Source organism: Monocercomonoides exilis, assembly GCF_001643675.1.
Source record: "Monocercomonoides exilis strain PA203 chromosome Unknown scaffold2-2631571, whole genome shotgun sequence".
Taxonomy (NCBI): Eukaryota; Preaxostyla; order Oxymonadida; family Polymastigidae; genus Monocercomonoides; species Monocercomonoides exilis.
In genome coordinates, this window is record NW_027150547.1 from 68541 (window position 1) to 82815 (window position 14275).

Here is a 14275-nt window from a genome sequence, read left to right on the forward strand (position 1 = left end):
TCCCAACTGTCTCAAAAAATATATGACTTTTACATTGTTTTTTGGATTTTTTAAATAGGAGATAACAATAATATTCATTCTTCACATTTGATATAACAGCATATTCAAACTTAAAACGTTAAACTGAAACATAGAATTTTATTTGAAAATGCTTTGAAAGAAATCAAATGAAAAGGAAATAATCTAATTACATGTTACATAAAAAATAAATATTAATACAATTCTAAGCAAAGAATAAGCTAATTTGTGGTAATTGCCGAGAATTTGTGTTATTTATTGGAATTGAAACATCCATGATAATATTCTGACGTAAAATTACTTCTGGTATTTCATTATTTTGGCATAGTTTAAATGATGAAATAAGTTTTGATAGCGATTGCTGTCTCAACTGAAACACAGGACAAGAAACATAGGAAGTGTGATATCCTCCTCCGCTGGACAAAGAAAGTGCAGAATCCGCAGAAGTGGCAAGAGCACTGTGTATCTGAGCCTGTCTTTCTGAAACTGCTTGCTGAAAACCAGAAACTGTATTCACCCTCTTTCGAAGAAGGTTCCATTTGTTGCCCTGCGGAAGAGGAGGAGGAGAGATAGAAGGTGAAAGAGAAGACGACGAGGAGGAAGAGGAGGAGGAAGACTGAGAAGTCGAAGTGATTGTTTGTAATGGAGCAAGCGACGATGCGGAGGAAGATGCAGAAAGAGAAGAATGAGGCTGCGATTGATTGTCCTGCGTTTGAAGAGATGGAGAAGAAGTATCTGAATGAACAGCAGCTGTTGGTCCTTGTGCCACAGGCTTTCTTATTCCCCACCGATCCTGAAACGGCTTTGTTGGTGTTCTGTCGACGATGAGGGATGGGACAGAAAGCGAAAGAGAAGAGGCAAATGAAATAGAAGGAGTGAGCAAAAGGGAAGAAGGATTGTCCAACTGAAGAAAGCTCGAGAGAATAGCAGAAGAAGGAGGAGTTGCCATCGCAAAGTGAGGGTGCGTTGCAGACAGCAAAGGATTGAAAGACACAGCATTGCTCAGCTGTTGATCCTGTTCGAACAACATTTCGACACAAAGAAGAAGAGGAGGAAGCTGCGAATGTGTGTGAGATGGCACAACACACATTGCGTCCTTATCCCATCTTCCATTCTCCACATACAAGCCTCGAATAGCCACACCAAGCGAATTATGAACAGATTCAAAAGCGGATTTGGCAGTTTCTGACTGAGGACACGGTAGAAGATGGAGCTGTATGGCATTTTGAGGCACTTTTGCAGACTGAGAGATTCCAGCAGCAACAGCAGAGAAGAATGAAGTGGGGCGCCACAAGCAGGACAAGTCAATGAAGTGAGAATGAAGAGGATGTGAAGGGCAAAGCGTTGGGAGCTGATCTGCCCTGTGCAAAATGGAGCACAAAAAGGATTGAAGAGGAGAAGAAGGAATGCAAACAGTTGGTTTTATTGCTTTCATTGAAGAAGACATTCCAGTTAAGTTAGAACCTGAGTCATGTAAAGCATCATCTGCACTGAGCAACACATCATCATTTGATGCAAACATCGCCAAAGCAGACAACGGAGCGAGTCGCATCCACTCCAACGGCACAACTCCTCCAGCGACAGCATGAATGCCCCTGCGAATCATCGGACTGCCATCTTGAATGCCGCTGAGGGTGGCCACGCAAGACGAGCAAAAGAGGCGAATAAACCGGATGAGATGTGCCAAACACGAAAGCTCGTTGAACAAAGATAACAACACAAAAGGCTGAGACATCAGAGAACTGTTTAAAAGGGATTTACCTGCCCCATCAGATGTTGGGACAATGGAGAAGGAGCTTTTTGTTGAAGCTCCTCGAAGAATTGAAGATGAACGATTCAAACCAGATTGCTGCTGAGAGAGTTGTGAAGACGAAGAAGCAGAAGGCGCCGAAGGCAACGAACTGATTGAAGACGTGAAATAGTCAAAGAGAGAGGTTTCATCAGGAAGAGCGGTCAAGATCGTATAGAAATGCTGAAGGAGCAGTTGAGTTGGAGACGAAAACGGACTCAAAAGAGAAAGTGCGCTAAACGCTTTCGTGAATATAAACTGAGTGTTTGAAGGAGAAGAAGAAATTCTAGTTGATGGTACAATTTGAAGGCTTTGAGATGTGTGAGTCAAAACTTCAGAATGATAAAGACGGTTGAGCGTTTGGACAGCATTTGCAGCAGGTCGCGATGAAGACGAAGGAATAAAGTTTAAAAGAGAAAGAATGTTCAACGAATGAACAGGGGAGTTTGAGTGAGTAAACGATTCTTCAGAGATATTTAGTAAAGAATCATCAAATGGAAGAGAAGCGGAATTTGCCAAAGAAGAGGTGAAGCTGGAAATTCCATTGAACAAAATTGATTCCAATGAAAGAGAGGGAAGTTTAGCCAATGACAATTTGGGGTATGGTATAATTTTTAGTGTTTTGTGCTCATTTTGAGCAGCAACTTGATTGTCTACAGGAAAATCATCTTCTGAGAGTAGTTTTGGAGATTGGACTTCGCTTGGAGAAGAAGGCGGTACGGTAGAAGTTGATGAGGACTGTGCAACAGAAGTTGCTGGTGGCAATTCTGTGGAAGATTCCTCCAGAAAAGCTGTGTCTTGAGAATACACAGCTAAACCACGGGTGTTCTTGCTGTATCTGAAGAGAAAATCAGCATACTGCAAAACAGAACTAACAGCAGAACCGGAAGATTGCCCAAAAGACCTGCAAAATGCATCGTATCTCGAAATATAATTTGGCATAATTGCAGCGTTGTAAATTCGAGAAACAGGAAATGACAGTTGGTTCTCTTGTTCCAAACGTTGTGGCTGAGTTCCAATAGGAGGCGTACGTTTGATGAACAGCGATTGAGCTGTGTGGTTTTCAGCCTCAAAAGCAGATGCTTGTGAAGTAGATGACGCCAGAGTGGCAAAAGTGGATGACGAAGAAGATTGGCTCACTTCGTTCATCATTCTCTCAAGTGCAGTTTCGCGATGATCGCAAATGCCAACCGCTTTCTTAACTTCTCGAATAGGATCTCGTTCGGTGTCGCTCCAGTTTGCATCATCGCAAAAGTCATCTGCGAAGCACATTTCTTCTCCACTTTCATCTTCTGCTTCTTCGTCCTGTATTCCTTCATCATCTACTTCAAGTGATATTCCATATGGTTTGTGTCTCTCTCTTCTTGAGGAATCTCCTTTGCCAGCATTCATATTAGCCCTTTCACTGATTCCTCCGAGAGTTAAATTGCCAGAAATTGAAGCAACAACATTCTTTCTCAACTTGCTCCAGTGCTTCATTTCGTTTTTGACGATCGATGCTGAAGCACTAAGATCTGAACTAGACGGAATAAATGCACAAGCCCTGTCCAGCGAACGATTAGATCGAGATGAAGGCAAATGCGAGCGATGCAGCATGAGCCATACAATAATCGAATGAAACCAGCACAAAGCAATTAGCATTTGCGTCTGAAGGCGGCGATACTTCATTTGCGAAGAGCGAAGAGATGAAAAACACAACGAGGTGTGCGGAACACTCAGCGGATCATACAACGAAAAACAGGAAGGTCCGCTTACATTCGATGGAATATTATTTGCTTCATTGACAGAAGCAATTTCTTTCAAAGAAGACGAACAAAATCCAAATGCAACAACAGAACGACTCAAATGATCTGTCTCTCCAAATTCTGGTTGTTTTCTTTGCTTTCCTTGAAGATTTCGTTTTCTCAAATCGAATAATTCAATCTTTGTTGCATCATTTCCAAAGAAGCAATCGCTCCATTTCACCGAAGTCAATGGAAGATCAGCCAGTTTCTTTTTGATCTCTTCTCTTCTTTTTGCTTCTTCTGCCTCCTTTTCCGCTTCTTCCTTTCCAAACTTGGATGCTGCCTTGTTAATATTCTGTGTGGATGTCGTTCTTTTCAAAGAAGGAAGTTCATCGCCATGTGAAGCAATGTTGGAAGAATCGCCAGATGATTGCACTGTTGGAGAAGTGGATTTAGGCACGTCTTGAAGAACAGCACTGCTTCTGTCGCGCCTCATCATGCCAGGAGACGCCGAAGCAGAGTGATTTGAAGGAGGAGAAGCCAGCTCTGAGGCATCACCACCGACGACAGATTGTCTGCGCAGATTCATTTGAGGTGGCAAAGCAAGTGGAACACTCCCAGAAGACAAAGTGAATGATGATGTTGAAGAAAGAGAAGGGGCTTGGAAGTTCTTCTGTAAGGAAGTTCCAGATGCAGACGAGCCAATTGTTGAATTCATAAAGTTGGCTGAAGAAGAAGATTGTGTCAATCCTTGCGATTTGCTTGATTGAACCGGAGCAAGGCGTTGCTGAGTCATTTTTCTGTGTCTCATTTTTGATTGAGATTCTTTCCGCTCTCTCTCTCTTTGCTTTTGTGCTTCTTCTTCATCTCTGATATGAGACAAAACCAACAATCTCTCTTGAACGATAGATGGATCAAAGAAAGAAACCGATGCTTCTCCTTCTGACAGAGCATGATGGGCAAACGAAAAAGGGAATGGAACAAACGCAAACTCGCCTGCAGTCTGAATGGTGCGCTTCAACGCAAGCAACGCAGAGATTATCCTTCCTTTATTGCGGAGGACAGAATCTTCGTCAGATTCATTGAAATAAAGTGGAAGAAGCGTTGGTATTATTTCTTTCAGCTTTTCAAATGTGATTGGAGCGTCTTCTTTCTTTCCTTTTGCTCCTATATCTGTTGCTTTATCTCTTCGAGTGTCCAGATTTTGCTCACTCATCTGGCTAAGCTCAGCAGCAAGTGATGATTCTTTCTCAGAATCTTTTAATTCGCTTCTCAGTCGATGAATAAGAGAGACAACAGGATCAGAAGAGTTGGCAAATGATGACGGAATAAACGTGGAGCGGAACCAAATGTCGAACGAATGCAGGAAAAAGAACTCTGGGAATTGTATTGGCAGTTGGCTCAGTTCCGCTGCAGAGAACACAACCTGCAAAGACTGACGAAGAATTTCCACAAATGAAGTTGGATGGCAGACATGCAATTTCAGAGAATGAGACAGCAGAAGAGGATGAAAGGCCGAGTTCCTTTTCTGAAGTGACAATGACGATTGAGGTTGATGTTCAACTGGAGTTGTAGCCAGAACGATGATTCTGAAATTGGAATGAATAAACAAAGCATTGGAATCTGCGTCACGCTCAGCCACTTCTGTCTTCCTTCTATCGTTTGTTGGTCCTCCTTGTCGTTCACCTCGAGCGATCGTCGTTTGAGACGATCGTATTGATTGCTGCATTGAGCCAGCTCCTTCCGCTAAAACTTTTGGAATGCCAGCCAGCTCTCCTTCAATGTCTTTTTTGCGTTTCTCTCTCTCCTTTTCACCTTCCTTCTCCGCAATCATCGAAGCACGAAGCTCGTTCACAACAAGAGCAAGATCTCGCATCAGAAGAGGAGATAACTCAGAGTCAGAAATAACAAGCCATACAGAATCCACCTTGCACTTCTCGACCAAAGCACTGAGCGGCCATAACTTGTTCCATTTCAAAGACGAACCAGATAATGATGATGATTGAGGCGGTCGAACAACCTCGTTGAGATACAAATTGGAATCAGAAAGTGAAACATTGTCACGCGTTTCGCTAAGAGCAAGTGGAAGAGGCTGATGCTCAAAGGACGGATATGACGGAGCATATTCCACTCGGATGTGCAATGATGTGGCTGCTGCTTGGATAACTGGCGTTGGATCAGCATATGGAGGAGACATCAGAATCAGAGGCTGGACAGCTGATGTCATCTTAAGTGAGTTTATTAGCAGAGCAGGTGTAAAATACGAAGTATTGAGAATTGTATTTACTGTCACTCCATGCTGCAAATAATACGATGTGAGTGTCTGCTTGCTTTCATTAGCTTCTGAAAAGAACAGATTTGAATTTTGATCAGAAAAAGTACCATCATCTGCATCCACGGAAAACAATGAATCAGTGTATGATGTTGTGCTTTCTCTTCTTTGTGAAGCTCCTCCAAATGAAGGAAACTGATTCAGATTTGGAGAAAAACTTGTTCGATAAGAAAACGGAGAAAAAGACGATTGATTGACTTTCTTTAGCTCTGCAGTCATTAAAGAGAGGAGAGAAGATGAAGGTGGCTTCATGCGATGAATAGGAAGGAACGAAAGAAGAGCAAATGGGGATTTCTTTGTTTTCGACATCTTTGGTGATAGATAAGCTTCTGATTGCAATTGCGACTGTGATTGACGATGCGTTTGCTGCAGGCTTCTCTCGTCAGAAATAATTATAGATGATTTTTTGGTTAGTGTGGTTTGCTGAGTGCGAGTTGTTCGAGGCTCTTCCTCAATTAATTCGCCTTGAAGCGACATTTTTGTGTCATCCTTTTCTTTCTTTCTATCTGTTTCTCCCAAGGCGGTTCCAAGTCCCAACGAGAATGGAAGCTTATCTATTTGTGATTGTAGCTCTCTTTTGTGTTCGATCTTAGAAATGAATTCTTTCATCGTAGATTTCATCAGAGTTATCTGTGTTAGTCCTCTGATACTCTCTTCTTTCAGCAGAGGATCCTGCCCAAATACAACTGCTTGTAGTGATGAGCCCAAAACCGTTGAAGAAAAGCAGCTTAAAAGCTGTGAATACAAATGAGGTGGTGAAAGAAGAAGAGAAAGTAGAAGGCGAATTACAGCTGGAAGATAAGGTGCTTCTTTAAAGTTGCATAAAGAACTTAAAACTCGGTATGATGTTGCAGGAGACGCATGCAAGAAGTTAGAAGAAATGTTTGGAGAAGAAGACGATTCAGATAATTCTGAAAAGATGTGAGAAATTGTTCCCCGATCACTTAACAGAAGACCAAATGTCGCAAACGAGTAAAGTTGGGAATAAAGATTGTTTAATGTTTTCTGATCATTTTTCAATTGTTCGCATTCTTCCTTCTCGTTCTTTTTGTTATGCGTTCCAACACCAGTTTCCGCATGCCTTGATTCTTTGCTCCTCATGAGCTCTTTCTCTCTTTGTTCGCATCTCTGTTTCAATATCTTTATCCTCTGGTGCAACAAATTGAGTTTCACAGAAAGGAATGGGGCAACAGGAATTAGAGGTGGGTGTGTAAATGGAGATGCGCAATCTGGAGGAATTCTTGTTCTCTTTTGAGCAGCTGCAAAATTCATGTTTTGAGAATTGCTTGAAATGGCAGGTGTTGATGAAGATGTTGAAATTTCAGTATTCGATTTTGCTTCCGAAGTGTGCTTCAGCATCTGGTTGAATAACAAACTGGAATGATACACCAACGAAAAATGATCTGACAAAGTCTGAGAAATATCCTTCATTTGAGGAGCATTTGATGGATATGTGAAAAAGAGACGACAAGCAGTCTGAAAGCTTTTCTGGACTTGTGTTTGCTGGAGCAATGAAACAATTGCATATTTGTCTGAATTATCTTTAACATTCTCGCTATTTGTTGAGTTGATGCCTCGCAGTTTGTGTGTTGCAGTTTGATTTTCGGGAGAGGGAGACGAAGAGGTTGCAATCATTGTTGGAATAATTGGAGTTGAAGCTCTTGACGCATATGGCGAAACGGAAATATCGTAGTCGAATAAAAATGTTTTTTTAGATTCTTTTTTCCTTTGTTTTTTGTCGAAATAAGTAAGCATCTCATCTTCTTTCCACTCAAACCCTTCGAAGTTCTCGTCCTCATTCTCTTCAATGCCAGCAAGAGTCGGATTAAGAGCAAACTCCTGCCATTCTTGAGGATTGTTCCAGATGGAAGCAGGAAGAGAGGCCAAAAATGGGATACGAGAACTGACTGCCACTATCAGATCCCAATGAGATTGACTCCACAACGAAGTGCTCGGTGGATGAACCAACTTCGCTGCCATCGCCAGCTTTCGGTATTCAACAAGCGCTTCTGCTTCGATATGCTCAGATTCCAATGGAGATGTTTGAGTTTGTTCCAAAAGCTGCTCCCACAGTGCAACATTCTCCAGCTCATCTTCGTTGATATCTTTAAGAACTCCATCATTTGCTGAACTGCTCCTTTTTGTTACTCCTTCATTCCCATTTGCAGAACTTTGTGAATCATCTGCTTTTGTCTCATGACTCGAAGAAGATGGATGCTTCTGCCCTTCTCCTTGGTTCTTTCCACAAGATGCTCTAATATTTCCGGATTTTCGTTTTCCTTCTTCTTCTTCTAGATAAGAAAGATCTAAAATAGTGTGACATTCATTCAATGACAACAATTGAGGAGGAAGAACTATATTTCGATATATCGACATTTGTTGCTTCCAGAAAGATACAACCGAAGAAAAACCATCCAAAACATTTGATGTTCCCCAGCCTCGGCAACACTCAAGCGAAAATGCCAACAGAAAAGAAAGCGTTGGCTTGTCACTTTCATGGCACATTTGACTCAATGACTGGATAGCAGCAACGAAAGTGAGAGAGGAGAGAAGAGAAGAGTAGAAAAGAGGAGACGAAATACAAAAAGGATTCGCCATCTGGCCAGACTGAGATTGCATCGTTGAAGGAAGAATGGAGACAGATGAAGATGAAGATGGCAAATTTTGAATAGACGAAGATGAAAGCAATGACAAGGGAATACCAGTGGGCGAAACAGGAATTCCTGAGGTAAATGACGGAGAATGCTGCAGGAATGCACCAGTGGGTGTGATAAGCGTGCTGGAAGAAGCTGCTTTCATCATCGGTGGAAGCATTGCAGTTGATTCAGTAAATGCAGATGATGAAAAAGATGGCTGCAGAATTGAAGAAGACGTCGATGAAGTTGCAACTGGAGCTAATGTTGGTAGCGAGCCTTTTTGTTCCTGTGCAAGCTGTAGGGACTGAGATGACTGTGATATTTTCATCTTTGCTGTTGCTTGCGAAAGTGCTTCATCTGCTTGCTTCAGAATTGCAAATAAGTTTATGGCTTCGGAATCCGCTTTTGGTACAAGTGAAGTTTCGGCTTTTGATGGTTTTGGAGGTCTGCTTTTCGGAACTGCAGTTTTTTCCTTCTTTAAGTGAGTCTTTTGATGCATTATTGACTGCTGATAGTGATTGATTTGTGCAACGAGTAACGTTAGTTCAGAAGCCAAAAACTTGTTGTTGTTGAAAACGAGTGATGCAAGCGTCTGAACAGTTAGTGGAACAAAACTAGTAGTTTGACTGTCAGCACGTGCACAAAGAAGGTCGAGTGTTTTTATTGCCTCCTGTTCTTTTTTATCCATTGAAGTCACACTTTCAAGAAGGTTTAGCTTTTGCCTGCTGCTTGTTGGCTCCTCTGTCAGCACATCAAAATCTCCTGAAGTTTCTTCTGTTTTGAAATCATCACACAAAACATTAACAGTTTCATCAGGGAAAACAGAAGATGCACTTCTCAGGAGCGTCTCGCACGCCTTTTCCATCCACCGGAGTGCATCTGTTACTGACACTTCGCATTCATCGCTGATGCTTCCGAGGCCGTTGTGCATGTGCGCATACAAAAGAGCAGTGTGTTTTGCAGCTTCCTTTATTGGCTTCAGAAGTTTCTGCAATATTTCCTCTCCCTTCAGCAGAAGTCGAAGTAAATTGTTCTCATTTGCAACGGACTTTTTCATCCTTGTGACGTCATTAAGAAACGATGCATCTTCAAGAAGAGCGTCTGCTGGCGCGTTTGTGAGACAGGACAGAATCATAGCTTCATTCTCTTGAAGATCAAGCAAAGTCACCGCAATGGCTTTTCTGGCAGATTGGAGAGCCTTGTGAAGAGAAGGTGCAAGGAGAGTTAGATAAGCTTTGAAGAAATACTCGGCAAGTCCATCAACCGACAATGTGAAGTCGACGATTCTTGTGCGTGAAGAAAGAGAAGGATGAGAAAGGACTGAAGCAGATGAGAGAGGATGAGTAAAAGGTGAACGAGCGGCAGATGGTCGTGAAACAACAAACAGACGAAGTGGTTGCGATTGGAGAAGTGCAGCTTTGGAAATTAGAGACGAAGCGTAAATAGGAGGAAGAATAGCATCCGTGTCTTTCAGTTTGAAGAACTGGAGAGGATCAGAAGGCAAAGTTGTGGATGAAACAGTTGAGGAGAATTGAGAAGACGTTGAAAAGGAACTAGACCCAGCCGAAGAAGGAACAGTTATTGAGAAAGATTCCATTTCAGAAGAACCAGACAGAAGTGGCAACAGCAACGAGGGAGGCTGGCCATCCCCATCGCATGTCACAACAGTTGTCCCTCCGTTGTGTGCTGAATGAGAAATAGCAGCTGCAAAACGAGGATGCTGAGTGGAAATGAAAAGAGGCTTTGCTGACCGGGGGATAGAAGATCGGAGCCATTTCAACCCAATCGAAAGAGGATCAAGAAGGAACGGGAAAGAAGGAGCAAATGAAGCACATAGAGCTGATTCAATCACATGCCTATCTGGCAATAAGCCTTGTCCTACAAAAAGGGATTCAATCACTCCATCAGGTGAGAGTTCGTGAATAAGAGAGAAGGATGTTGTTGAAGTTGTTGTATCGTATGGAGGAGGAATTGGAAATGGCACTGGAGTTAACGATGATATATAAGTTGGATGAGTGTCTTGCGATAAAATTGAACCCGAAAAACTTGATTGGGAATCATCATCAATCAGCATCTCTTCCAATTCGTTCAAAGTAATTGCCATTGTCATCAATTTGTGATCAGTCCTGAAATCGTCATCAACATATGGATCAAAGTATTCTTCGACTTCCTCACTAATTCCAGCTTCCGTGTCATTTCCTAACTCGTCTTCTGAATCATCTTCAATGTGCCTTTCATTTTCATTTTGAATTGATGTGGATGATTCTGATTGAAGCAACTTTCCTTCGTTTTCTTGCTTTCGAAACATTTCTCTCAACTTTTCTTTTTGAGATCTTTTTTCCTTTTGAACCAACAATTTTGATCGAATTTCGATCCATTTGCGTGCTCTGACACCAGAAGCACCACCAGACTCTCTTGCAATCTGCTCCATTTCTTCTTTTATGCTGTTGGCTTCTTCCAAAATACACCCTTTGACATCTTCATTGCGAAGAATGCAGCCATCCCTTCTTCTTTGCCTCAAAACATCTTCTATTCTATTCATCAGAATATCTCTTTCCTTCTCTCCGAATTGCGATCCATACACAACACCAGCTGCTGCTATCACACATCTCCATGGAACAGTACGCAATTCTTGTTTTGCTCTCCGAACAGACACAGTCCACTTCTTCTTTTCTTCGTTGAGAGATTTCATTGCCTTTCCAGCCGCTTTCAGTCTCTTTTTGGTTTCTGCAAGAACTCTTTGGGCTTCGCGAGATCGGGCCATGTCAGCCTCATATCGATCGCTAAGAGCGCGAATACGTGCTTCGATCTCTCGCAATCTACCACGCTTCTTTTCCAGCTCTGCTCGTGCTCTTTCGAGTTGAGTTTTTGCATCGTCTGCCGCTTTCTGCAATGGAAGCACATTTTTAAGCGCATCACGGTACTTCACAATTGCCTTTGTCCAGACGCATAACGAGGCTGCTGCGGTGGAAATTTTCTGGATCATTTCTGGAACATACTTCTTCCCCTTTTCTGTAATGTATCTCTTCAACCACATAATAGTCTGCTCTGAAAGAGTATCCTTTGATTGAAGTAGTCTTTGTCTGAAATCACGCTGTCCAAGCAGATTCTTCGCAGAGCTCCATCCAATGTCACAATCCATCACGGGACAGATCGCATCCATCACAAGCAACACTCCTTCAGGTGGACGCACATACGAACGCATCTCATCGATGTCCCTCTGCTCAATCGCATTAACAGCCTCTTCTGCTTCGCGCAGTGGTGGAAGCGCTTTTTCTAACTCCGCAGTTGCCAGATCCCCAAGACGTTGCTGTTCCTGTGCTTGCTCAGCTATTTTAGCTTCTTCCTTCGATAGAACTTGCTGTTCAGCAGACGCTGTTTGCTTCTCTATGCTGATCTGCTCCAAAAGAGTGGCAAGTGCATCTGCTTCTTTTTGTTGCTGAGGTGCTGCTGCTGCCAATGTTCTCCTGAGTGTGTCAACAGACTCAGTTGCCTCTGCCAGCTTTTTCAGTCCAGATGCCCATCTGGTGATGTTTGTTCGAAGCGTGTGAGTGCGCAGGCGGGAGAGATAAGAATAGAGTCGAATGAAGAGAAGAAGCGAAGAATGAGGAATCTGATGAGGAGACGAAGGATAAGCTGATAAGTCAAATGGCAATTCTGATTCTATTGTTCTTGATGACGCAAGCGACGAATGAATTTGCTGTGCAAATTGAACTGCAACAAGATGCAAGTTAGCAAAAAGAATAGGAAGAACGGTGAAAGATTCTTCTAATGCTGAATCTTTGAGAGGATTTCCTCCAAACAATCCTTCTGGAGCAATAAGAATGGTCGAAGCAGGTGCTTCAATTTGTTGTTCTGTTGTGTCTGCAACAGACAATGAGACTTTTGATGAAGAACTTGTTGGTTCTTTCTGTGTGGGAATCTCTTTCAGGTAGCTTTTAGCAGACTTAAATCCAGAACACCACGTTGTCCCACCACAAAGCACAAAATGCTTTGATGCTAAATCAATCCAAAAATCAATGGGATATGGATGTGTGGTGATAAACTGCGACTGAGAAACAAGAGATGGAGAAAGATGGACACATAAGTTTTGTAAAGTTGACACTGAAACCAAAGATGAAGCAGATGCTTCTTCTTGTGTAGTTGAAACTGAATGAGTTGTTTGAGATGCTTCGTGTGATGGAGTTTCAAGCAAGGAAGATGAAAATATCGAAGAAACAGGAGCAATATGACTGAATTGAACGTTTCCGGTGCTCATTTCATTGAGAATTGGTAGACAAAGAGCAATTCTAAGGTTTTCTTTGACTCTTTCTGCAAAGAAGTTCAGCGCATCTTGCTTTGATATTCGGATGGATGTTAATGCAGCAAGCATTTGACGTTCTTCGTCAATCGCATCTTCGTCTTCGTCAATCACTTCACCTTCTTTTGTGTCGTTTTCCCAATCGTCTTCATTGAGTTGCATTTCGTGTCTGCCTTTTGTCGACTTTCCACCAGAATCTGCTCCTTTTTTCTTTCCTTCGTTCTTTCCTCCATCTTTGTCCTCTTTTCGCTCTTTTCCGTTGTGCCTCGATGGATCCATTTGATTTTCCAATTTGCTATTGCCTTCTTCATCTCCCTTCTCGTCAAACACTTTCTCTCCTTGTGGCTCTTCGACAAGATTTTGCAATGACTCATCAATCTGTTGCGATTCCTCTGGATCTTCATAAAACAGTTCTTGTTCTTCTTCTTCATCATCGCTCTGATCATCTACTCCATTTCCTGCGCTTCTTCTTGCTCCGCTGCTAATGCTTGAATCTTTGTTGAATAGATAATATTCCGCATAGCTCGTTGAATCCATGCTGCCAGCAGTACCTGGTCGTGAATTCACATTCGATCCTTGTCCACTTTTCCCATTTCCTTTTTGCCCTCCTTTATTCTTCTTTCCTTTGCCTTTGTTTCTCTTTCCATACATTCGTGCATTCTCTTCCTCGATATGTTGTATTTTATGCTTGTATAACTCGCCAACGCAGTCCTCTGCCGTTTTCTTAACCGCCTTGAAGATAAACTGCTCGTCATCGGATGAAAACAGCCCAGTAACATAGCCAGTCTTCAACAATGTACCCAAAATAGGCAATGCAGAACGAAAGATGGCAGAAAGATGAGCTTCATTCAAACAGAATACAACTGGTGTCATTGGCGTTGAAGATGGACCAAAAAGTGAAGAAAGAGGCAAATTGTTTGGATTCGTGAAGAAGAAGTTGGACGATGAAGCTGACGTTGTTGAATTTGCGGAGGATAAATTCGCAAATGAAGTTGCACCAAATCCAATTCTTGAAGACTGAGAAAGCATTCCCTTTGATTTCTCTTTTGCTGTTCCTTTCGTGTTGCCTTTCGTCTTAACTGTTTCGATGCTTCTCTTCACCTCTTCGCTTCTTTCCACTGCCACATCCCACTGCTTTTCAATCTGTGGAGGAATAAGTTCCAACCCGCATCCAGCTCTCAGCATTGCTCTTTTCAAATCAAACAGGAATTCGTCCATTCCATAATGGAACGATGGAAGAGGTGTCATAAAGTTGAAGCCCAGAAGAGCAGCTGCTATATGTGCTTGAGTTGTTCGCCCGCTCAGTGCATCTCCCATCACAACAGCAGATGTTGAAGATAATGCTACCATCATTTTGGCAATTGTGCGAGTGAATTGGTCGGTAAAGATGACTGGAGATGGAAGTGAATGTGTTTGCGAATAGAACGTATTCTGCATCGAGTTTGGTAAACAAAGAGAAATATATGAACGGGAGAC

General features: G+C 42.3%; 1 protein-coding gene across 1 annotated transcript in view; it reads right to left on the reverse strand.

Moving 5' to 3' along the window:
• Nucleotides 1–60: 60 nt before the first annotated feature.
• Nucleotides 61–14275, reverse strand: part of MONOS_9072 (Dynein heavy chain, unidentified) — a gene marked incomplete at its 5' end in the record, with an annotated part of 33838 nt that continues 19623 nt past the window's right edge. The window contains one exon of the mRNA XM_067879533.1: nt 61–14230. Coding sequence (XP_067735541.1) covers nt 224–14230 — 14007 coding nt within the window. The 3' untranslated portion in view covers nt 61–223. The remainder of the gene's footprint in view (nt 14231–14275) is intronic.